The sequence below is a fragment of the Apostichopus japonicus genome, chromosome 2, assembly GCF_037975245.1.
Source record: "Apostichopus japonicus isolate 1M-3 chromosome 2, ASM3797524v1, whole genome shotgun sequence".
NCBI lineage: Eukaryota > Metazoa > Echinodermata > Holothuroidea > Aspidochirotida > Stichopodidae > Apostichopus > Apostichopus japonicus.
The window spans coordinates 12,320,489-12,347,332 of NC_092562.1; the positions used below are offsets into that span (position 1 = coordinate 12,320,489).

The 26,844-nt window shown below is 37.7% G+C and overlaps 1 protein-coding gene and 1 long non-coding RNA gene across 2 annotated transcripts in view; one reads left to right on the forward strand and one right to left on the reverse strand.

Moving 5' to 3' along the window:
• The window catches only part of LOC139978247 (uncharacterized), a 116,198-nt gene that overhangs the window by 75,954 nt on the left and 13,400 nt on the right, over window positions 1-26,844 (reverse strand). Inside the window, exon 4 of the mRNA XM_071988254.1 lies at window positions 11,788-11,901. Coding sequence (XP_071844355.1) covers window positions 11,788-11,901 — 114 coding nt within the window. The remainder of the gene's footprint in view (window positions 1-11,787; window positions 11,902-26,844) is intronic.
• Window positions 22,376-24,544, forward strand: LOC139978293 (uncharacterized). Its single transcript, XR_011796939.1, has 3 exons — window positions 22,376-22,502; window positions 23,201-23,437; window positions 24,148-24,544. It is a non-coding gene; the product is annotated as an uncharacterized lncRNA (long non-coding RNA).

Genomic DNA, 26,844 nt, shown 5'->3' on the forward strand with positions numbered 1-26,844 from the left:
ATTTGTCACATTTTGTTAGTGTAATTTGGCGATGACACCTATTTATTATTCGTTTATCTGCAAATAAGCCAGGCCCAGAAAGGGCCATTTCCTGCAATCTAGAAGTATCTTTACTCCAAAAAATTCCTGTGCGCTATGTGCCAACCGTGGTGGCGCTCCGCTTAGATAGTGTCGAAAGCGCCCCTACAGACCATTCTCGCCCCTCCTGACCAATACCCCTAGCCCTGCCACTGCAAGCAAGTGTCACAAATGCGTACAGGCACACGCCAACCTGACTGCATAGGTTAATTTGCTTACAGTAAGGAAAAACACACATTTCTATTAACACGATATGTAGACCTGTATACACTGTAGCTAAATAAAAGTAAAAATTTAGAGTTACAACAATTCCGCATCTCGGACACAACACTTTGGTCAGGGAGATAAAGTCATGAAACTGCTAGCGAACCGCAATCCCCAAACCTTACCTGGTTTGTGAATTAACGAGCAACGTACTCACCTTATATAACCTATGCATTACCGTATTAACCTCGCTCTAGCATCTGGCAATTGTAAGTATGTGAGTGTGGCCATATCCCTTCCGTAATTTCCAGGCCGCACTGGTGCGGCACCAGACGGATAAGAGGGAGAGGACCGACCAAGGGGCGGAAACACCCGAGGATACATCCAAAAAGTGGTTATCACCTGAAGAGACCCCGGCGGGCTGTGGTGGGTGACAGGAGGGTCCTGAGTGGGTCTTCAGTGGGTCGTCGGCGGGTGTAGGCGGGACCCTGCGGCATCCCTCGAACATTCCTGGGAGGAAAAGGCCATCACATGGTCATATCTGTGAGGCCAGCTCCCCTGGTATCCGAGGAGGGTATCCAGCGTGGTTGTTTGGTTCCATCTGCGAGGTCCCCCCATTGTGGGGAGGCGAGCCGGGATGTTATATGAGGTGAGCCGGATCACGGTTGTTTGAAGTGGCTACTTTGCCGTGAGTCATAAGGCGCTAGGACGAGGTCGAGCGGACATATGCTCGTCTGCCTCCCTCAAAGACTTCATTCTCTCTGCCTCTTCCTGGAGTTTCTCGTCGCACTTGCCACCGAAGTTGTCACTTCCCAGGATTGGTAAGTTGCGGAACCCGTCCACCATGGATCGGGACGACCAATTCAGGGAGATACCCGATGCCTGAGATTGCTGGAACGTCCTGTTCAGCAGCTCAGCGAAAAGCAACAAGGCCGTCGATTACTTCATCCCCCCACGAGAGGCCCTATCTACGTCAAACAGGGAGGATTCTAAGGTCTGTGCATCCTTCCCCCTGAATTTGCCCTTGCCGTCCAAAGCACCCGCCGACCGAAGTCTCTCCTTCACCTGAGGCGGGATGTGGGGCAGTGCGAAAAGACTCTCCCAGTCTTCATCGCCTACATGAAAAGTGCGTTGGGTCGTTCGCAGGAAAGCTATCCAGCGTTTCGCCTGTGCCACTGCCTCGAACCATTCCCTACATTCAACATCCACCGGGATGGAGGCTCGCGGTTTTTGGGCGGCAGCGTTCAATGTGAGCTTGGATGCCGGCCCCTCCTGGGCACGTGCATCCACCTTTTCTTCGAAGCCGAGGACCCTGTAGAGGACTGCCATTGCTTTCTCAAAGGCTTCCGCTGATATTTCTGTGCCCTGTAGGGGTTCCTCTCCGTCCGCCTCAGAATCTCCCCTGAGGAAGCGGGCACTAGCCGTGATCGACAGTGCGTCGTCGGTTCTCGAGGAGGCCTCGTCCCAGGGATCCACCTAGGCCGCCTCAGGGGTGTGATTGTCCGTTATCGGCGTCAGCAATGGCACCAGTTGTTGTGGGATAGACGTTGCAGTCTGCTGTTCCAGGTCCGGTTGACCCGGCTTTTGTAACAGCTGCCCCAGAAGGTCATTGATCTGAGAAAGGAGAGCCTGTCCCGAGTCTGGGGACTGTCTCCTCCTGCGTTTCTTGGCTTTGTGACGCCCCGAAGAATGTCCACTCAAGTACGAGGGCGGCGAGCCAGACCTCGGCCTGTGTCGAGGCCGCCGGTGTCTTTCTCGGCTTCTATCGCGACTACGGCTGTGGGTACGGCTTCTACTCTGGCTGCGGCGCCAGTCCGTACCTTCCGGGGAGAACCCCGAGAAATCCCTCCGGTTGTGGTCCCATGACCCCGGTGTAGATGTAAATAAGTCCGCCACCGCCTGCCTGCGGGGGCTTCTGGACTCCACATGACCCGATGACATGACATGATGTGGATGGCCCCTCTTGGGGCCGCAGCCATGGCGGTGCCGACGCCGCATGGGAATTAGTTCCATCTCGCATGGATACCTGCGAGTGGGCTTAAGCCATCTCGTATGGCGCCCTCTGATCCCCATGTTGAGGACTTATGCCATTTCGAATGGCAGCCTGGGGGTCCTTCGTCGGCGGTTCTTCTTCCCCTGCTTTGAGGAAGCCACCTTCTTTCTTTTCTCCGCGGCTTTATCTGCCAGCCAGGTACGGATCAAATCCCAGCGCTCCTTGGCCCAGTCCTGGCAAATGGAGCAAGTCTGTTTGCTCTCGTACGGGCGGCATTTCGTGCACTGATCGTGTTTGTCCCATGCCTTAAAAGGACGGAACTGCCTGCAGGAACGGCAGTTGTCCATCCTCCAAAATATCTTGAAAAATCTTTTTTTTCCCTTTTTTTTGAGAAGTCAAAGAAACTCGAAGCTGTGAAACTAACATTAGAAACAGCACGGAAAATCTAATGAAATTTGTATCTAGAACAGTACGAAAGAACTAAACAAGGCAGTTACTTGACTGTAAAAGTGTGATAACGTACACGACTGCTGTACGTGAAAGTAAACAAACGCTAGGACTACGCTACACTAAAGTGCGGGCCTAGCCACGCTTCGTGAACAGCGTTCACGAGGCAACCACAAGAAACGTTCGAAAATCACGAAAAATTAAACGTTTAATTGACAAAAAGCAGTTCAAATGCGCAAGACGTTGAACAGATGAAATAAAATTACAAAAGAAACAATAATAGTATACGAAGTGATTAAAATCTTAAGCTTTATTAAGAGCAATGAAGGAGCGATACTTGCGCAACAGGCTGGCAATTACGGAAGGGGGATGGCCACACTCACATACAGACAATTGCCAGATGCTAGAGCTAGGTTATTACGGTAATGCATAGGTTATATGAGGTGAGGGAGTATGCGCTGTGAATTTGCAAACCTTTCTATCTGAAAATGCAAAACAAACTCACAAATCATGAAAAAACACCGGAAAACGTCATTGTTATTTAACTAACATACTATGTATGCTTTTCAGTCCAAACTTCTTTCAGTTAATCTTAACAGTGATTGTTTGTATACAGCTGCAAGGTAAGTGATTATTCATACAGTGGTAAAGAACATTCCTATTACGCAGGAAAGAGTCAGTTACCAATGCTTTTCCGATTTGATTGGCTAATAAACAGTCCCTTATGAATTGCCAGCAAGCATTCTTTGATCTCCATATGTATTGAAAAAAAAGGTTGCTCATGATAGGGAGCAGCCATGGATGCATTGTTTAGAGAATATCATGTAATATTTTAACTATTGTTTTCATCACAAATGTTAGGGCTGAGTTTGGACTCAGTTAATGTTTGTAAGTTACTAGGATGCTTACATCTCTGATACTGACTTGTTGATTCTGATGTCACAATTATTTTCTTCTCTCTGCTATGGGACCTACATTGCCAAACAAAATGTGTATTCAAAGAAAAATTAATTTCTCCAACAGTAGGTATTTGAGAACTTCTGACTATATGTCAATCAGCTGTAGTATTCCTTGCAACTTTTTCAACAGATCTCCTTTGTATGCAATAAAGACTAAGCTATTAAATTGTTGCCTGACCCTTTTGACATATTGTGTTATGAAATAGAATCCTAGTCAACTGGCTGTGGTTAGGTCTTCTTGCTTTATAGTGGATGGGGAAAAGGTGGATATATAAACTGGAGACCAATATGACATAGGGCAATGTTTTACTTTAAATAAGAACAAGAGTTTCTCAAAACTATGAGAAAGTTTATGGGCTGCTGGGTCTTCGGCTGTTGAAGAATAAATAACTGTTGGGACTCAAATTAAGTAATAACTGGATTAAAAGTACAGTATTTTTCAAATAGAATTTTCTTCAAGATATTTCACTTAATTAGTTTCTCTCTTGTTGCTTGTTTTTCATGGATTTTACACTCACATCACACATACATGCATGTTTCCTGTATAATTTGCATAGAGGTTTGGCAGGTGAGTCCTAATATACATTATGTGTATATTCACCTACATCCAGAACTTAACAGCAATAATTCTTGCTTCCATGATCTCAGTATGACAGTCATTCAGTTGCTGTGTCTTAGTTATAGTTTTCATCATTTAATTTTTTTTTTTTCATTATACCTTTCCACACACAGCTGCAAATGTGTCAGCCTACAGGTAGGTATGTGTATTGATAGTTGGACCATGTTTGTCCTTGTATAGAAAACTTTACAACACAGGTTGTTATGGTTGCCTACATGGATGCATATCTTTAATGAGCAAAGGCAAACTTTGGGATGTTGCTTCCCTGGAAATCAAATTTAAGTTCTTAATAGAAATACTGGGCTACACATTAGTCTTTTTAACATTTGCTCACCCTTCTTTTACACCCATAGCAGTGAACAAACAAGCATTTGACCTTTGAAGTCAGTCTTCATTATAACATATTTTAATGACACTGAATTTGTGAGTTGCACACCCATTCAACATTTTTTGAATGAATGAATGAATGAAATTTGAACTTTTACCCATGTCAAGGGGGAATTAAGATTTTGAGGTCAAGGAGCCACTCTTTGTGAAAAGAAGTGCCTGGTTCACATGCTTTATGGTGTGTCTAGCCACCTGGTGGGAACCATGTACCTAGTTTTCAATTAAAATAAAAAATGCAGCATATAAGTAAGGAATATTAGAAAGGCCCACTGAAAAGCCTGTCACTTCTAAGAAACTATGAGTGACTATGGTAAACTAACCACCATGTGGCAAGCATGACTAAAATTCTATTCACCACAAACTCATTATTCATTCGCCACATATAATGCTATGTTTTAGTCTCTACAAATGAAGTAGTACAAAACACTTCTAACTTATGCTTCTAACTTATGCTAGGCATATACATATGCTAAAGGTATTACACACTAAAAAGTGATATTTCTGAGCAATAAAGAATTTAAACTTCATATCCTGAAAGAATGTGATGAACAATGTTAAACATGTCAAAGAATCATTGATACGTTGGCAATGTTCTCCAAAACAATTCCCAAAGAATATCAGCTAGGACTGACGCTGCTGCTTTGGCTACAATGGTTACCAGTTTCCTGTAACAATTACTTTAGTACAAGTAGCAATGCTTGGGCGAGGAACCTCACTGCACCTCTAAGCCTTGGCTACCTATTGTTTCCAACTTATTTTCTTGCTATCATCATTACCAAATCCACTTTGACCACCAACAGCCAAGCTTAGGTAAACATGATCTTTCATGCATTGAAAATCTATTTTAAACCTTCATTACCATGGCAGACAGTGGCTGTATATTTTGATATACTGCAGTACCAACTTGATCAAACCTGTGGTGGTTGCAAGTAAATTTAATGTTTCAACTTGTCATCTTAGCAAAAAAATTATTCTTTGCTCAATTTTATCTTTGACCAGCTGATCTTTCATTCTCAATGTCTTTGAGACAAAGCTTCCCATCTGTTACCTTCCTCCACAGATTGAGAATATAGGCCAAACAATTTATGAAGAGTATTTGTCACAAATTTGCACTGAAATTATAGATTTGAACTTTAAACCTGTGACTTTGACAGATGTTACCATAGTAACTACATAATTTGAAAGTATCCCCATCTAGACTATAGGGCATATGGCTCACATGCACTTCTAAATTATGTTTAGTAGTTCCCTCCTTGGCACTACCTGAAATGTAGCTTAAATTGTAGATATTTTATGTCTCTTTCAGACTATGGCAGTTCCCACCTACAGAAGTGGAGAACTTCCCAGAAATTCCTGCCTAAAGACAAAGGGCCCTGAAACAAGAATTCCCTTTAAAAAAAGCTGCAGACAGTATATGGAACTTTTGCAAAGCCATGTTTGTATTATGATTTCTCTTGATCAAAGGAAAGCACTGGTTGCTTAATTCAAATACAATTAAAACATATATTAATATACAACGTGCACTTCGTTTTGGCCTTCTTAGCATGTTGATTTAGCTTTTTTACAATGAACATGAATATTTCATGGAAATGAATTAGCCAAGATATATTCCAAGAGATTGAAATCATCCAATTAACCATAAAGGGAGCTAAATTAATGAGTGAGTGAATATAAACGACTTATCTTACAATTGTGTTATTCAGAGAAAATGACCTATACTTTCCGAGATGTAGGATAGGCCATCTTTATACTAACCCACTCAATTAGTATATTTGGATTTCAGTTATACAGCAACACAACTCTACAACAGTTCTGTCAAGCTATGTAGCTGTATCACTACTAAAATCCAAATCTACCACCACTTTTACATGTAATTTATTATAAATGCATTTCACATTTCACATAAATGAACCAAAATCTTCTGTCAAATGTGCAAACTCACCTATATTTAAGAGTGTTGCAATGGTACATAGAATTGTAAATAAATGCAATGCATGTTGAATATATTATAACATAAATATACATAGATGAATTCTACTTTGACTAATGAGTTACAGTACTTTGTCACTGTCGTGGAGTAACAGCTTTTTACTACCTGTAGATATTTCATATTGTTAATACATAATGGTTACGGCCAGGGGTGCAGTTGCTGTTTTAATACTTATGCACATAATACACCACTTCACAGAATAACAATTATTCTCAACTTCAATTCAATGGTTGTAAGTGTGCACCAGAAGTGTTGTTAGGGTATTTACCACCATATTTATATCATTTCTTTCGTGGCCAAATACATGATGTCCTGAGCAATGGCAAGGATGTGACGATCCTCGGCATCTCTAGTCTTCACTTTCTCCTTGTCATCTGGTTCATCGGAAATGCCAACAACCCATGCCAGAAAGTTACACAGCTTTGTTGGTACCATACTGCATGCTGCATCTATTGATAAATCTGTTGATGTTGGAGGCCATGGAAGGTTGGTTGATGCTGTTCCCTGTAGAATTTCTTTCTTCAGGTCCAATGCAGTAGTCCCTGAGTGATGACATCTCATTTGGTCTAGTTTGGTAGCCACTGCCATGCCTCTGTTGCTTTGGTGGCACCTCTATCTCATCCTCTGTGGTGTCTGTGTCAGTAGTGGTGGTATCAGATTCAGAACCCATGACACATGGCACAAGTTCTTCAGTTGATAGTGTCTCAATGTACACCATTTCACTAGCATGTATTTTCTTTGGCTTTAAAAGACACAGCTGGGGATACCTGCGTTGTAGGCGTTGCTTCAAATTGTACGTCTTGTACCCACTGGCATCGATGCCTTCCACGTCTTTCACAGCTTCGACAAACTGCTTCTTCAATTTCGTAAAGTGGTAAATATTCTTCTCCACTATGATCTTCTGATCAATGAACATGTATTTACAAAAGGTATCAAATCCTCTGGCACACATCTGTTCATTTGGCTCTGCATTGTTTCTGGTAAAGTAATTTGTGTAACCTTTGAAACAGCTCCGGTGGTATCTCACTTAGATGGCCACGCAGTCTCTTTCACAAATCTGCATCAGTATCCGGAACCTTTCTTGTCATTAGCAGCTATTGCTAGTTTGCCACAATCTGGCAGTTCACATAAAACCAAAGGTTCTTTCTTCCCTCGCGATCTCTCCATGACTTGTTGCCACAACAGATAATGCACACCTCAGGAAGGGCAGGATTAGATAATGTCTTGCGAAAGCTGACCAAATTGGAGCTAGAGCGTAACAACCTTGTTTCTGCTGTAGATGACATCCTTAGCTTTGGGTTCCCCGCTGGAAGTGGATGGTTCCAATTCTGTGAAAGAATGAAGTAAAAAGGATGTGTGAATCAATTTGTAGGTACCAGTAAACAAGTACTAGTACATGCAATGACAAGAATTAAGAAAGGAAAAACCAAAGCATAATTTCTTACAAAAAATACAAGACAAAGACTAAAGGTATACATTGAATTGGGCATAGCTCCGCCTTGTGACAGCTTTTTACACAAAAACCGTCACAAAACTAAGACTCTATTCAAAATTGAAATAGCTTCACTAACTTAAGTCACTTGGGTTTTACTACTAACTGACAAATTTAGGTGATCATCACATCACATGAATTGATAGTATATTAAAATCAATTGGACATATAACATGTGTAATGACATGACTGCTGTCAGAAAACCATACTCAACTTGCATTGTCACTTGTCAATGGCTTTTAAATTAAAGACGATCAAAATAAAAACTTATTTGCCAAATGAACACCTACTTTCATAATACCATTCACCATTTTTCTATTTAATTATTTTTCATGTCTAACATTCAAGTATAGATACTGCACATGCATAGGCGAGTCATGCACTGACTGTGCATCAAGACAACTAGATGTAATTCATTATGCATGTACATGTATGTAGTGAAGGCTTCATAATTGACGCACCCTCATGATTGACGCACCTTCAAATATTACTAGCAAGGATACAGCAGGCCACTTAAACTTTTTGAAGCCATTTCAGCTATTTTCTGACCAACTTGTAGTTTTTCTTAAGCTTTTAACACCCCCCCCCCCCCACATTTTGCACATTTTTTGGGCATTTGGAAATCTTACACCCTAAAAATAACCAACATTATCTCAATATGATACCACTACTCTCTGGGACCTGACCTGTCTGAGCTACTGTAAGAGGCTCAGAGCATAGCAAACAGCATCTAAAGTCAATGAATGTATACCAAGGCCTACACTACAGTTAGCTTATTGACGATTAGGGGTATGAAAGAACTTGACATGGCAGACATTTTGTGGTCAAATTCTGCTCAATTGTACTGTACGGTACATAAGCACAGAGCTTAAATAGTTTGAAATTATTACATTTCTGAGGAACTACACATATGAAAAGCACATACAGTTGAGTGATTTGGATCTTTCCTTGATAGACATCATTGATCAAATCCTTAAGTGCGTCAATTATGAGCCTACCATGCTACATGAATGAGTGTAAATCATCATGATGATCCAAATTGAACATCATAAAATGTGCTTTATACGTATTTGTTACATCCGAAATTAAAGTCTTACCTGGTTCATTGCATGATTCAACCACAAGTTCTTTCTTCTTGTTGTTTATACCTGGCTTGCGCTTTGGGGAGTCGGTAAAATACCGATAACATTTCTCGTGGATACCATGTTCTGGGATAGGTAGTGTGGTAATATCAACATTGCCATTAACACGTAAAAATTCACTTGCTATATCGGCCTGATAACCCACTAGATCTTTCCAAAGTGTAACACTTTTCAGAAATGTGCTCCATGTTGTCACTGTGAAAGGCTTAAAAAATCCAGAAACACCATAACAGTGAGCAAAACAAGCACTTTTCAAGCAACTTCAGGGTCCGCCATCGTAATCTTTTACATGAATCTGTGGGTAAAGCGTCCAGCGGGTACCACGTGACATGGAAAATCGGCGTACCGAAGCTTGTTAAAACGGTGTCTCTGATTAGTCGGTTGGACCGTGCATCAAGGTTTGTTTACTATTTGCACCAATCACGTAAATGACATATTTTGCGGACGAAGGAAAATCTGTAATACGGTTTAATTGGCTCATTTCGTTGCTACGATCGTTGAATTTTATTATAAATATATTTGTCAAATTCTTACCAAATACTAAATAATGCTCCACTACACAGGGTGGGAACACATAAGTTAATTCTTTAAAAATATTTACTAATTTTCAAAAGAGGTTATATGTAGTGCCAAGATGGGGACTACTGGACAAGCTCCTAGATCGACTCGCCCTACCGTCTAATTATACCTGTGAAGGATGCAAGTCAATTTTTCCTGCTGGAGAAAGCCAACAAGGATAGTGATTCCTTGCTACATATATGAAAACATTTAACAATACAAATATTGTTACCAGCAAGATTACTTGCACACATGTGGATCTACCATCAAGTACTAAGTTCATCCTACAGTAGCTTCAATCTTTGAATTATCAAGGTTTTAAGACCTTAACCTCTATTGACTTGAAATGATCTTTGACATTTACCAAAAAGAAAAAAAACAATAGGGATCTTGTACATGTACTAATGGTGGATCCATGTACTTCAGTTATAAGTTTACAAGCTTGGCAATATGTTGCTTGTATGTACTAAGGTTGACACATATGTTTCATTATAGCAATTCATCACCACCACATGGGATCATTACACCTTAGGCAAGGAATAAAACCAGAAAGCCAACAGGCTTAGTGACTCTTTGTCAACTTTAATGTAAACACATTTATTGTAATCATATTTAATCACAATCAGTTTTGACCTCAAATGAACATTGACCTCATTGACCAGGTGTAACAATAGTACTCCACCATACAAAAAAAAAAATGTCTAATAGAACCACTGTGCAACGTAAACATATATAAAACTCAATGCTAATCTACGGAAGCTTAAAAGTGCCATCAACATAAGAAAAACTTTGCCCCATAAGGCGAAATTTTCAGTAAATTGTTTAGATAACAGAATAAAATCTGATCAAAAGACAGAAAAATGTTGGATTGCTCAGTTGCTTTAACTGAGCAATTGAACAATTATATGAAAAATGTTTAATTGACAACTTATCATATCTCGTGAATTGTTCACTTCATTCCATCTGAGCAATTGAAAATATTTTTGCAAAATGGTTAATTGACAACTTATCGTATCTCGTCAACTCAACGTTTTTCTGCAAAATGTTGAATTGTTCACTTCCAAACGCTCAGAAGGAATGAAGTGAACATTTGATTTGTATATATATTATATATATATATATATATATATATACATATATATAACCGGCAGAAGAACAATACATCAACAACCCTATAATCCCCGGCAACCCCGACGAGGAACCTATATATTCATGGAGCATAACTTGAAGCTATCAGTTGTCTGACGATCGCTAAAACGTGTGAAACTCCGAGTTACAACTACAGTACTAGTGTTCCACTAGTCTCAACTAGTATCATTATATATATATATATATATATATATATATATATATATATATATATATAGCATTGTGAGGTAGAAAAACAAAAAGTCTTGCAAATCTGGAACATCAGGACTTTTACACTGTGATAATCCACTTGTGAGAATGTGGATTTGCTTAGTGTGTATGTATGTATGTGTAGCAAGGCTTGCATCGGGGTACACAAAAACTCTCACTTCAGAAAAATACCACAAAACCATTCTTGAGGAAATTATATCAATCAATGTAAATGAATGTTAAGATTAGAAATCAAGATGTTAGTTTCTATAACAGCTTACTGTAGTATGTTGTGGGGTAATTATAATGGTAGTTTAATACTTAATTTATACTTGAGGGAAACATTAGAACTCACAAACATTGTTACTATCTATTGATGAAAAAAAAACACTTGAATATGTGATATATTGTTTATTGTCATTGTGTTAATGAAGAAAGAAAGAATTGCTACTGGCTTGTTAAAACTTATTGTAGGTTTTAGAAAAAAGTATTTGAATTATTTGCTTCTTTTCACAAAGAGTGATTATGACATACCTAGATCACAACGTAAGTCATGCACTATTAAGTAATTCATACAGACCTTGCAATGTTATTTGTGTGTTGTCTGGTTGTCGACAGACTTGTACCGTCACATCATGGTCATTGTTTCCTTCACTAACTTCTACTGCTACAGGATTCAGATATGCAAAGATAGCTGAAAGACAGTGAGAAAACAACAGACTATTAAACACCAGCCATCACACTTCAACAGCATGTCACCAACACTTGATACCTTGACAAACTGAAATATTGAAAAAATCTCCATAACATTATACAAACTACATTTCAATCCCTAACATGAGAAGTAAAATATAACACCTTTTATGCTTTTATGATAAACTGCTTGTCAACGACAAAAACTATTCCTGGCAGTCAGTCATGAAATCAAACCATTTTACACCCATGCCTTTCACTTGGCTAATCATCACAATAATGTTACTGACATTCAAACTAAATCCAATCAGCAGGTTATGTAAAAATAACTTTACAACTTGAGCTCAAACATCAACATTTACTGTTGTATATATGTGAAATGTCTTCTTTTATTTAATTAACTGCTTTAATGCGTGAATGGTTAAACCAGGAGGAGATTTGAATGTACAGGTAATAGACAAATTAAAATGGAAACAATGACAAATTCCTGTTCCTTGGCATTAATTTCAGACCATATTCACTGAAACTGGTAGCTGTCCTCACATGTTGGTAGTCTGTAGCAGTCTTTCTTTGAACACTGCTTTCACCTTCAGTTTATTGCAATATTTGAACTCAGCAGCTGGTATTAGTAACATCAGAATTTGGGTCAGTTGTGCGGGACATTGTTAACCAGCAAATGCCTATTGCACAGCAATCATTCAGACACAAGAACTTACCTATGCAGATTAATTTGACAAGGTCAACAATGACACTTGAATATATCATGGACTACATTGGAAAACTAGATGTTTCTCATATATAATGCTCATGACACTGAGATCAAGCAGCTCTGAGGTACATAAGATGTGTGTTTTGTATAAGAATAGTTAACTGCATATAACAATGACAGCTAGTGTTATATATATGCTACTTCTGGCCATCATGTTAATGCATTTATAACACAAAAGTAACCAGGAATTAGTGTTGGCCAAGCTGTGCAGGAAATGTCCACGACAACAATGTATATGTCACACATATTGCAAGCCAATGCAACTGAACTATGTGCAATAAATCTGGTTGATTAAACAATAAACTTTCAATGATAAACCTTTGACTAATAAACACTTGGTAAACTTGAATTATCACTGAGAATCCTTGAAATATTACCCCTGTATATTAATAACAAACATGTCTTGTCACCTGATAAAGACAGTTCATTATTTGGAAAACTGGCTGTGTCAGTAACCATATATCTATCTATTGACAATAAATCTATTTATCTATCTTTCAGCCTCTGAAGAAGATCCTGCTAGGATCAAAATGTCAGGCCTACTTACTTTTACACATGCTCTCACAGGCTCTTTAGTGGATAAGCAGTTTGCTAACAGTTTTTGTTTTATTTTGATAATTAATCTAGATATTTATTAGAGCCCCAAAATAACTTGGTATATCAGTCCATATACTGGGTGTATCAGATACCTACCAACACGCAGAAATAATTTCAAATTTCAAATGTTATTTTGGAATTCTTAAATATGCTTGATACTCAGACATATATGACTGTCATGATACCTGATTGAAGAAAGCACATTAGGTATATGGTCAAACAAAAATAACTTTGATATGAAGTTGTCTTGAAGATGATGTTCAGCTTAAGGCATTAAATATTTCTGCTTAAGTGTTAAACATCATTAAGCCTGGCCAAATAGAGAAAGCATTAGGATTTTGATCAAGATTGGATGCATTCCTCATAATACTACCATGTACAGTATGAATATCCCTGTTGATTGATTATGTGTATAATCATTAGTGAAAAAGTGGCTTTTACATCTGTCTCACTTAATAACTACAGTATTATGTCAACCTCTTTGCATTAGAATCACAGGATGAACATATATGAATCAGGTTAAAGTGCTGATAACCAGGTTTTTCAATAACGTTGTTTTGATAAATCAAGACTATTGAACACTACACCAGGTTTATCAGTACTTAGCTTTTCCAAGTTTATTTTAAAATCCAGGCTTTGCATATCAAAAACTGTTGCGTACCAGTTCAGAATTCTGGAAATTTTGTGATAATTTAACTGTGTGTATCATTAGCTACATCAATTGGTTTGGTCATCCTGCTAGTTGAAAAACGCCAAATCTAGAAACTGAGTGTAATGAACATCTCTCTCTTATAAGCCTACATTATCAACACTCTCTCTGTTATTATCCTACATTATCAACACTCTCATCCAGTTAGCCTACCTTATCAACACACTCTCTCTCTTATTAGCCTACAGTATCAACACTCTCTATCTTATAAGCCTACATTATCAACACATCTTATTAGCCTACATTAAATTATCAACACTCTCTATCTAATTAGCTTACATTATCAACTCTCTCTATCTTATTAGCATATATTATCAACACTCTGTACCTTATTAGCCTATATTATCAACACTCTGTATATTATTAGCCTACATATGAACACTCTCTATCTAATTAGCCTACATTATCAACTCTCTATCTAAGTAGCCTACATTATCAACTCTTTCTATCTTAGCCTCATATCAATTCCTTAGCGCTCTTCCTTGTGCAGCGGCGGAAAGTCACAACAGTTACTACCCACACCCCTCGTTGACTTACTGTTAGGCCATGTTTTTCTTCACTGATAACAGTTCTTTCCTCATTTCATAACACTTTGTCTAAAACATCTTTAGAAAGGTGGAATAAATCTCTTCATATCTCTGTTGTTTCCTAGTTTCTATTTAGCATGGCACGATCGGACTTTGGGGGTTAAAATATGTAAAAATACGTAACTTTTGAAAACCAAAAGTCACACGTAAAACACACATGGCAACATGTAGCGTCGTGTGGCTTTTGAAACTCCCATTTTTGAAAGTTCAATCGTGTCACTATAACACTGGCCCTCCTCTTTGTCTAAATTGAATATGCATTACAAATGAGTGACAGATTCTGTACATATAAAAATTATTGTGATTGGTTCAAGTTTTCAATCGGACCTAGGGGTAACAAATGAGAGTCTTCGTTAGAAAATATCGACCTTCTAGCCCAACCTCGAGAGACGCTATTGTAGACGCCCGCGTGGTAGCGCCTAGTATAGGGGACTGTAACTACGCACTGTTTAATCGTTTATGTGTAATTGTATTAAAATTTGTTATTGTACTGTTAAGAACTCAAAATTAGTTTAAAAACACATTTATTGGTAGTTTTTTTTCACCCAAATTCCCATATACATTGAGAATGCAATAGTTTGCGTCACAGCAATATAAAAAAAAAACGCAACAGAATGGATCAGTCCAATCTTCCTGACCGCGTTGATCCACAGCGCTCACGTATGGGAGCGATGAGTCACACTTAATCCTTCAAAGAGCTTATATTGCAGTACTTTTTAGTGTCGTTTTGGGGGGTGAAGGAATTGATATGACAATATCAACTCTATCATATGATTCTACATTATCAACACTGTCTATCTTGGTGGCCTATTTTATCAACACTCTGTATCTTATTAGCCTACACTATCAACACTCTCTATCTTTATTGCCTACATTATCAACTCTATCTTATTAGCCTATATTATCAACTCTATCATAAGAGCCTATATTATCAACACTCTGTATCTTATTAGCCTACATAATCAACACTCTCTTTATCTTTATAGCCTACATTATTAACTCTGTCTTATTAACCTATTAAATCAACACTATCTCTATTGTTAGCATACTTTATCAACTCTCTCTATCTTATTATAATACACACTCTGTAACTTATAAGCCTACATTATCAACACTCTCTATCTTTATAGCCTACATTATCAACTCTATCTTATTAGCCAATATTATCAACTCTCTCTTTCTTATTAGCCTATATTATCAACTCTATCCTAAGGGCCTATATTATCAGCACTCTGTATCTTATTAGCCTACATAATCAACACTCTCTATATCTTTATAGCTATTGACTCTGTCCTATTAACCTATTAAATCAACACTATCTCTATTGTTAGCATACTTTATCAACTCTCTCTATCTTATTATAATACATTATCAACACTCTGTAACTTATAAGCCTACATTATCAACACTCTCTATCTTCATAGCCTACATTATCAACTCTATCTTATTAGCCAATATTATCAACTCTCTCTTTCTAATTAGCCTACATTATCAACTCTATCATATGAGCCTATATTATCAGCACTCTGTATCTTATTATAATACATAATCAACACTCTGTATCTTTATAGCCTACATTATCAACTCTATCTTTATTATTAACCTATATTATTCAACTCTCTCTATCTTATTAGCCTACAATATCAACTCAGATATCATATGAGCCTATATTATAAACACTCACATTTACATTAGCAACTCTCACTATCTTATTATTAGCCTACATTATAAAATCTATCTTATTAGCCTTTATCAATGCTATCTCTATTGTTAGCTACTTTATCAACACTCTCTATCTTGGTTGCCTATTTTATCAACACTCTGTATATTATTAGCCTACATTATCAACACTCTCTATCTTAATAGCCTACATTATCTACACTTTCTATCTTAATAGCCTACATTATCAACACTCTCTATCTTAATAGCCTACATTATCTACACTTTCTATCTTAATAGCCTACATTATCAACACTCTCTATCTTATTAGCCTACATTATTACTCTATCTTATTAGCCTATTTTATCAACACTCTCATCCAGTTAGCCTACCTTATCAACTCTCCCTTCCTTAATAGCCAAAATTAAACACTCTCTATCTTATTACCCTATATTATCAACTCTATCTTATTAGCCTATATTATCAACTCTATCTTATTAGCCTATATTATCAACTCTCTCTTTCTTATTAACCCATGTTATCAACTCTCTCTATCTTATTAGAATATATTATCAATTCTCTCTATCTTAAAAGCCTACATTATCAACACTCTCTATCTTAATAGCCTACATTATCAACACTCTCTATCTTAATAGCCTACATTATCTACACTTTCTATCTTAATAGCCAACTGTACATTATCAACACTCTCTATCTTATTAGCCTACATTATCACTCTACCTTATTAGCCTATTTTATCAAAACTCTCATCCAGTTAGCCTACCTTATCAACTCTCCCTTCCTTAATAGCCAAAATTAAACACTCTCTATCTTATTACCCTATATTATCAACTCTATCTTATTAGCCTATATTATCAACTCTCTCTTTCTTAATAACCCACTCATCCAGTTAGCCTACCTTATCAACTCTCCCTTCCTTAATAGCCAAAATTAAACACTCTCTATCTTATTAGCCTCACTATTATCAACACTCTCATCCAGTTAGCCTACCTTATCAACTCTCCCTTCCTTAATAGCCAAAATTAAACAACTCTCTATCTTATTAGCCTATATTATCAACTCTATCTTATTAGACTATATTATCAACTCTCTCTTTCTTATTAACCCATGTTATCAACTCTCTCTATTTTATTAGAATATATTATCAAGTCTATCTTAATATCCTACATTATCTACACTCTCTATCTTAATAGCCTACATTATCAACACTCTCTATCTTATTAGCCTACATGATCAACTCTCCCTTCCTTAATAGCCAAAATTAAACAACTCTCTATCTTATTAGCCTATATTATCAACACTCTCATCCAATTAGCCTACCTTATCGACTCTCCCTTCCTTAATAGCCAAAATTAAACAACTCTCTATCTTATTAGCCTATATTATCAACTCTCTCTTTCTTATTAACCCATGTTATCAACTCTCTCTATGTTATTAGAATATATTATCAATTCTCTCTATCTTATAAGCCTACATTATCAACACGCTGTATCTTATTAGCCTACATTATCAACACTCTCTATCTTATTAGAATATATTATCAACTCTCTCTATTTTATTAGCCTACATTATCAACACTCTATCTTATTAACCTACAGCATCAACTCTCTCTATCTTATTAGCCAATATTATAAACTCTATCATATGAGCCTATATTATCAACACTCTGTTTCTTATTAGCCTACATTATCAACACTCTGTATCTTTTTAGCCTACAGTATCAACACTCTGTATCTTATTAGCCTACTGGCCAATTCCATGATTAAGGTCAACATCATACCAACAAATTAAAAATCATTGTACATTAAAATTGAATAAGTTTCCAATAAAAAGAATACTTGTAGTTACTAAAAGTAATTTGTTCACCCCTGAAACATCATTTGTTTGATTATGGGTCGGTAATAACAAATGGTTCCCGTAGTAACTAAATTATGAAAAATACAGTGAAATTTCATTTTGTGCAGATTTGTACGTAGTTATCATAGGTATCATCAGTTTTTTGGACTAATTATATTAACTATAGCATAGTGCTCACTTAATAGCTTCAATTTTTTTGACATCAAGGCATTAGACAATAGTGGTGAATTGAAAACACCCTCAATTTACTGTTTTTGTTTTTTTTTCTCCTCACCTGCACAATAGTTTTACTCCAAATAATGAGTATCAAGTCTTCACATAGATACCAAAAGGATTACTGAATTTTCCTTTCCAGAAGATATTCAAATTTTGCAGAAAATCACCCTTTACAAATGTCACGCGAGTCACGTCACGCGAGTCACGTCATTTCAAGATAGTGTTTCTACCTATTAACTGTGTGTTGGACTAAATATATTTGCTATAGCATAGTGCTCACTTAATAGCTTCAATTTTATTTTGACATCAAGGCATTAGACAATAGTGGTAAATTGAAAACAGTAAACACCCTCGATTTACTGTCACGTGAGTCACAAAATTGACTGTTTTTGTTTTTTTCTCCTTGCCTGCACAAAAGTTTCACTCTAAACTAGAGCACCAATGGTGCAGAAGCTCATACCTTTTTGAGCTGAAAAATGTAGGGCCCACAAAACCAATTTTGGGCCTGTGAGGGATAACCCCCCCCCCCCTCCGTTAGCAGAATCCTGGCCACACCACTGGCTATAATTCCTATTTTCCCCTTTAAATCCTATTTTACCCACTCTGTCAAACAATACCACTGGCCTACCCTATTAAACTTTCTCCCCTCTACCTTGCTTAGCAGACATAACAAGCACTCCCTACAAGACATAACTTCACAAGCTGCCTACATACCTCAGGCTCAAAGACTTCTAAGAATCGGCAAGTGCTGATTGGCTATAGGGCTCTCATGCTTACAGTTCAACAGTTAATAACAACTCCCAGTCCTGCTTTAATTCCACTAACAGCCTCTGCAGAGCTTAACCACAAATGTAAACAAACACTGCAGGGACTGGGAGACAAATTAAAGGAGCTTTGGCAAAAAGTGAAGGCTCAGATTTTTTTAAACAATGGGGATTAATTGTAATTAATTAACTTTTGACCAAAATTTTTTAGGCATCACCTTATTCATACACAATCCAACAATCATCAGTTCAACTTTGAATATGATCCATCAAAATCTTGAGGAGATTGAGATATTTGAAAATATTACAAAGAATGACCCCCCATGACCCCCTAAATGACCTTTGACCTCAATTTTTCAAACACCCCTCGTAACTCTCATCCCGAGGAACATTGTGACCAAGTTTCATTATAATTGGCCATACACTGTACGAACAGGAGCAATTTGAAAATATAGGGCCGCGGCCCGGGCCACAAAAGACCCCTAGTTGATCTTTGATCTCAAATTCATGAACACCCTGAAGGTAAAACTACCATAGCACTATCGTGACAAACCCTCAACATTGTACCATGGAATCTGTAGGAGAAGAAGCATTTTGCGTATTTCCACAAAATGGCCCATTACGGCCCACAGGTGACCTTTGACCCCAAATTTTGGACCATCTCTGATGGCCCTATACCCAATGGACCTTGTGTCCAAGTTTCATGAATTTCCATCAAACACTGTGCGAGTGGGAGCGGTAATACCAATTGTTGACGGATAGAGTGATAGAGTGATAGACGCCGCACTGTAACAATAGCTCACACCAGCATGCTGGTATGAGCTAAATATCAATATCAAGTCTTTACATAGATACCAAAAGGATTACTGAATTTTCCTTTTCAGAAGATATTCAAATTTTGCAGAAAATCACCCTTTACGAATGTCACGCGAGTCACGTCATGCGAGTGACGTCAAATCAAGATAGTGTTTCTACCTATTTCCTGTGTGAAAATTACAGGGATGTTATAGTTTGATGAATGAATCACTGATTAAAGATATCATATATGCATTCCCCTTTAATTAGGCAACTTGAATAATATTGGCACACATAATGCAACCAATTATAATAAATTCATTTGAAATATCATAATTTAAAATCATGAATATTTATTCGCAATATAATGCCTATTTTATCACCACATTAGGAAAGTTAGCACATGTCATTGATTTTTTAGTAATATACAAAAACATAATCTATATTTGTATCTGGCAATGCCATGTGCTATGACTTGAAAACCTTAAGGTTTTAACTGCTCAATCATTCCCATAATCTTATGAGCGAATGTATCTTCTCAAATATTACACTTTTGGTTTATTCAAATATGACAAATGAGAATGGTAATTTGAATCACATTTTGATAGATCTGTTTCTTCAATAACTTTCAAATGAGTGACTTCAACAGACTAAATATTGTTATAAATATTAATTAACAAGATATATTGCCTGAGCAACTGTACTACCCGTACAGTATATTACCTACTGTCTGCAGTCATGAAGGTAACTCGGGGACATTAATATCATCTGGACATCCCAAGGGAAGTACCTTTTGGACACTTTCTAGACCAATGAATGTTATATTTCACTATGCAATTTCTATACCTTCGTTTCACTACTGCATTTGGTCTAGAACTATCCGAAAAGTGAACTCGTCACGCGAGTCACGTTTTCTTGTCACGCGAGTCACAATACATCTTCATCTTTATTTTCATGCGTTACAACATTTTTTCAAAGTTGCATAGCAATTAAGGTAGGTGTTTTTCAACTTCGGTATGATTACAGAAAGTGATTGGAAAATTGTTAATAAGAAATCAAACATTTGTGTGTGCATTCTGATTTTTGCTAATAGTAACTGTCACGCGAGTCACGTTTAGTTTTTCGCCAATTTCACCCCCAATACTTGAGGTATAAATATTTTTTGTCTACTGTTGTAATCATTAAGGGGTACATTCACTGACTACATGAATGCTTTTCTCCCAGGTAATTTCTTTATTTGTTTAATAATATCAAATAGAGAGGAATTTGAGTAAAAACGTCACGCGAGTCACCATGGAATTGACCTATCAACTCTCTCTAGCCTACATTATCAACTCTATCTTATTAGCCTATTAAATCAACACTATCTCTTTTGTTAGCATACTTTATCAACTCTCTCTATCTTATTAGCCCACATTTTCAACACTCTCTATCTTGGTGGCCCAAATCATTAACACTCTTTATCTTTATAACCTACATTAGCAACACTATATTCATTTATGTTGAGTCCTTAAAGGTCAAGTGACACTTAACAGATTTCCTTCAAACTTACACAAATTGAAAAGCTACATATCAAAACCCTATATTCCAAATTTGGAGTTCCACAATTGTTTCTTTGCTGTTTTAATTAAGTTAATAACCAAGCTAATTCCGAAAGATAATGACGTCACGGGGGGAACCGCCAATGTTACCAAAACTAAGTATGCCTAATATGCTAACCGAGATCAAAGCCGTAAACAATACGTCACGAACAGTAAACAAAATATCAGATGAGAATGGGTGCACAACAGTACAAGAAAGTTTCGTGTTCGTCAAACACTGTATACAGCGATAGCTTAGTACCAGTGCACTCAGCCAGCCTAGCTGCCTATAAGTAAAGATTGGCTTGGACCTTCGAGCGAATCTTGTGTGTGCAGTGCGCCCTTCACCAGTTAAAGTTTCGATTCCTATCGCCTATCCGCGCAACTTGGACTTGGGACACCAACAGCTCGCCGTCTACAAGACAATGCCGTTCCTAATCTATTTGGAGAAAGTATCTTCAAATCTCGAGGAGATATAGAAACAAGTAGACCGGTAGTTGCGAAGCTGGATCGGAAATGAGTAAGTGTATTTTCTGGCCTAGGCCTACTACAACAATGACTAACTTGGTATTATTACTATCTTACAGTAGGCTAATTCTTATAATTTCGTTCAGTTAGTAAGGCCCTAAATTAGGTACGGCGACGATAAAGTTAGGCGTAGGCTAGGGCTATATTAACTTTTATTTGTGGTACATCATGAAAAATCCAGAATAACAAGCATAAGATGTTTACATGTCATTTTGCCCAATATTATAATGTGCTCCCACCTATCTATATACTCAGAGTCATAGCTCATATGTTTCACAGTAAACGACTTCTTTACATTTTGCCATTTTTGTTGGTAGGGCTGCAATTTTAGTTGCAAGAGAAAACGCTTGTGACAGGTAGTTTCAAACATATCAAATTGCTTTCTTAAATGAACTTTCATAACTTCCTTGTTATTTTCTTTCTCAATTTTCAATACTTAGATTAATCTAGAAGCTGTTCCCCAACCAACTGCAGTGAAAATAAAGGCAGGATTCTGCAGAATGTACATCTCCCTCTAAAGGTAGCATGATCTTATAGACATGTGCTTGATATTACCGAAAAACAGTTGGGAAATGGGGGAGGGGAGGGTGGTGACAGGCATTAAAGATTTAAGTAGTCAGTTTTGAACGGGATACAAGGAATCTCCACCAGTAAAACATTGAGGCATGTATATGGGGGGGGGGAAGCTACCAGACAAAAAGGAGGCAGGGGGGTTGGGGGGAGAAAATGTGGTAGAGAAGTGTAAGCTAGGGTAATACAAGGAAGAATGGAAAACTTTCATACATCTATAGAGTATTCTATAGCAGAAGTGAGTACAGGGGCCAAAATTTTAGAAACAGTACTCGTTGAAAGCAAAATAGCAATTAAAACTGCACATCGGGAAGGCTGACTAGGGGATAATATACATTGTATTTTATCCATCATATCCGCCTGCCTGACGAGAGTGGTTGAGGAGGCATACCTGATGGCTTCACAGGAAAATATAAAGGCTACAGCTATAGTTACTGAGAGAAGGGAGATTACATTGTAGTTATGAAACCAAGCTGAAGTCATTTGCAATGCTCATGGTGTGAGTGGCCCATATTTTTGCAGCCATATAAAGCAGGAGGATATGCTCTCCTTCAGAAAAGATAAGTGAACCATCTAGGCAGCTGACCTCTGTCCAAGAGCAGCCTACTGTATGTGTGTGGTATAATACGTGTTTATTCTAATTTTCAGTGAATGTAACACATGTAGAAGTCCAGTGTTCACTGGTCCCCTACCACCATTGAAGTTGATGACTGGACCAACAGAGACAAGAACACCATCAAAGCAACCAGGGCCATCTCACAGTGGCGATGATGGTCCGTCTACTGCTGTGGCATCCACATCGGGATACACCGAAAAACCGCCAGGTAGTCCGGACTACACTCCATCAGTTAACTCATCTGAACATGACAAAGATGACCCTTCAAGGTAATTTTCAAGATTGATAGTAGATTAGTCTGGAAAATCAATTGGTGCCATAACTTCTGGAAAGAGGATCATTATTAATTTTGACACCAACACTGTGGGGCAGTCTGGAATGTGTGGTGAGGCCATCAGTCTTTACTTCAATTAGCATATACATACTGTATCTGGTAGAGTTGTCACAGCTGTATGTATGTGAACAAGAAATAAAGGCACAAACAAGTACGGTTGGATTTAACAGTGTATATTATATCTTCACTTGGCTGGATATCTGCTACTGAATACAAATGGTGAAAGTTGCATCTTATACACTCTTTTACCATGGATTACAAGGGGATGGGACAGGATGTTACTCTGTCCACATGTTTACTTTACTACATAAACAGTGGTTAAGCTACTGAGACAATGACCACACATCCTGCTGAAGATTACATAATCCATAATATTAGGTGCACAAACAGGTGTAGGGTTTTTGTTGTAATCAGTAAAAAATATATTGGACTTGTTCAGGCACAAGTTGTCAGGTAAAACCTGAACCATGTATCCACACCAATTGAGGTGTACTCAGCTGTCGCCTTAGTTGGGCATCCAAAGACTTGACCGACAACTGTGCCATGCCTATTGACCGAAATGGAGTGATTGGAATGCCTCTATCTAAATGGTATGTTTTTATGAACTATTATTATATTATTCTTCATATCTTTACTATTCTACAGATTATGTATGGGAACTTCTTGACTGCTTGCAACAACTTCTGCAGAAGTGGAACTCTGGGAGAGGAGTGTTCTGTTCCTGTCAGAAAAGAGCCCCCACCCCTTGCAAGCTCCTATGTTCATCCGAACAATGAGGATGCCATAAAACAACACCGAAGCAGATTTCAAAAGCTTTGCTGAAGTACTGTAGTTGATGGCCTCCCAAGTTCTAATTTTGTTTCATTGTAGTGGGGAGCAATCGACTCTGTGAATCATCTGTTCACATGGTGTATGGCACAGCTGCAGAGCAGTGTTAATTAACAGGTCGCTACCAGCCTTTAGGGAAGTTGCTAAAGTTTTACATTCAAGTTTTACTTACATCTGGTTTCCATTGTAACTAACTATTAGTAATGATAACATTATATTTAAAAAAAAGTTCCAATGACAAGTATTCCTTTCTAGAGAGCTTAGACTACTTACTATTTGTATGCAACTTTGGCGTTTCAAACATGTTGCCAATTTTTTGTTTTTCTCAAAAAGAATTGACAGAAATTTGCTGTTTGTTCCCCGCATGGGATAAAATGTGATTTTTTTTAATCTCATTTATGATCAAGTAACCTTGATATTCCATGGATTAATGAACAATTTCAGATTGATTCTCATTACACTTTTATTAAAATGAAAGCCTAAGCTCTCCAGATCCCATTGACATAGTGGTTTAGGGTACTTTATTGAAACTATTCTTCTATTTTAACCTAGTATATTTGAGATTTCAATCATCCAGATTTTGTTGGCAGGCTTCTAGAAGTGACAGCTTTGCTTACAAGAGAGAATACATACAAAAATTAACTTGAGTATTTATTATTTATTACTATTATGTACTTCCAAAACTTGAAAATGTAAAATTTCATCCAAGATTGTATCCAAAAATGTAAGCTGGAATTCCAAAACGTTCACCATTCAGCCACAAAACAGACAGGACTGAACCCTGTTTCTATAAAACTTTGCAGAAATGATACTATGACTTGGCATAAACAGTCCACATTCTCACAGTCTTGATAATTGAAATCCTTCATACTGTTCAGATGGTAAAGCTTCTCTAATCCTCCTCACTGCATAGGATGGGAGAACAACATAAATCTCCTTCCCTAAAAACTGCTAGCTCATCGTGCAAGTTGTCTGTATGCTGTGTGTCTGTATTTCCTGTAAAATAATCATATGAAAACCAGCTATAAAAGATGAAGACGCACAAAAGCTTGGTAGCCATCTGGGGACGTCAATTTTAAAATAAATTTCTATATAATTTCCAGAATTTGCTTGGCCCCTAAATCTGCCTCCCGTAAAGTAAGCCTAGCTATGCCATTTATACAAACTGATCATTGTATCTCTGGGACTAAAATTTGTAAATGGATCGTGCACAAGCATGGTGGACATTTTTTTGTGTGGCATTTGGTTCCATGGCTCAGTGTTAATGACTACTATGTCAGTCAGCATGATAAGGGTTAACCTCAAGGGCATTACACAAGTTTTTGGACAAAATGACCTAATCAGAAGCAGGTTTTGAACATGGTGCACAAATTTTCTTGATCAAATCTATATCTTAATGTTATTCCTTTCACAACGAAACAAAACTAAACTATGAATACACCCTCTGTATTGTTACATCTTTCAACAGCAGGTCAGAGCAATGAATAAAGGTATACAACAAAAATAATGTATTCTATACTTACTCTTGGATCTTGTTTTCCTGTGCCTGTGCACGTCCACCATACTGTTGACGGTACATGTAGTAGGTTGTCTGAAGAAACAATGGGTTCAGGCACATAGCTTCAAAACCTGGGTGTAAGGTGATGCATGCAGCATATTCTTCATCCATCACAGTCCTTACTTATCTATTTCGCTGCAGCATCTACACTCCCTTGCTGTAGGCATCACAGCACATAGGCCACAATGACACCTGTAAACAATACAAACCAGTTCAAATAATATACAGCCAATTCAATGACTTCATACCGACCTCAATTATTGGGGCATACTGTACTAACATGTCAAAATAGAAAAGGGCACCTCTGAAGGGCAATCTACCGTTGAAGCTCCTTACAAGTAACATCACTAGTAAGGAGGGGGTAGCCTCTTCTTAGAAGTCTTGCCTCTGTTGGGACAATGCTGCAAAGGAAAATAAAACAGGCCGATGTTGCCTCGTTTCCAACTCTTTCCCACTTCTGAATCCATTCCCTAGATTGAGAAAATCTGGTTATGAAATTAGCTGAAGCGGAAACGACAAAAAGCTGGTGTGAGGTGCCACCTTCTCCCTCCCCCACCCTTTCCCTGATTTGTGGTAACTTCACTAATTTGCCACTAGGCCTACAACTGCTAGGAAATTAATAATAGGCCACCTCTGAATTTGTTGTGCACTCTTCCAATTGGCTCCTTCAATCTACTAACCAAATGAAATATGTCTGTGTGACATGTTCCTGGGGCATGTGCTGCCACAACTTTTAAGGAAAATAGTAACTTCCTTAACTTAACTCGACCGCACATTCATGTTAATTTTGCTGCCCCATCAACAAATTGGCTAGCTAAGTGTATGAGCAAAGTTAGGAAACATTTATCGGTTCTAGGCCTAACTAGTGACACAACTATCCTATATACAGTATAGTACGCTTGGCGTAACGTTACCGTTATATTCCGTCAAGACGATCAATTTCGATATCGCTGTCC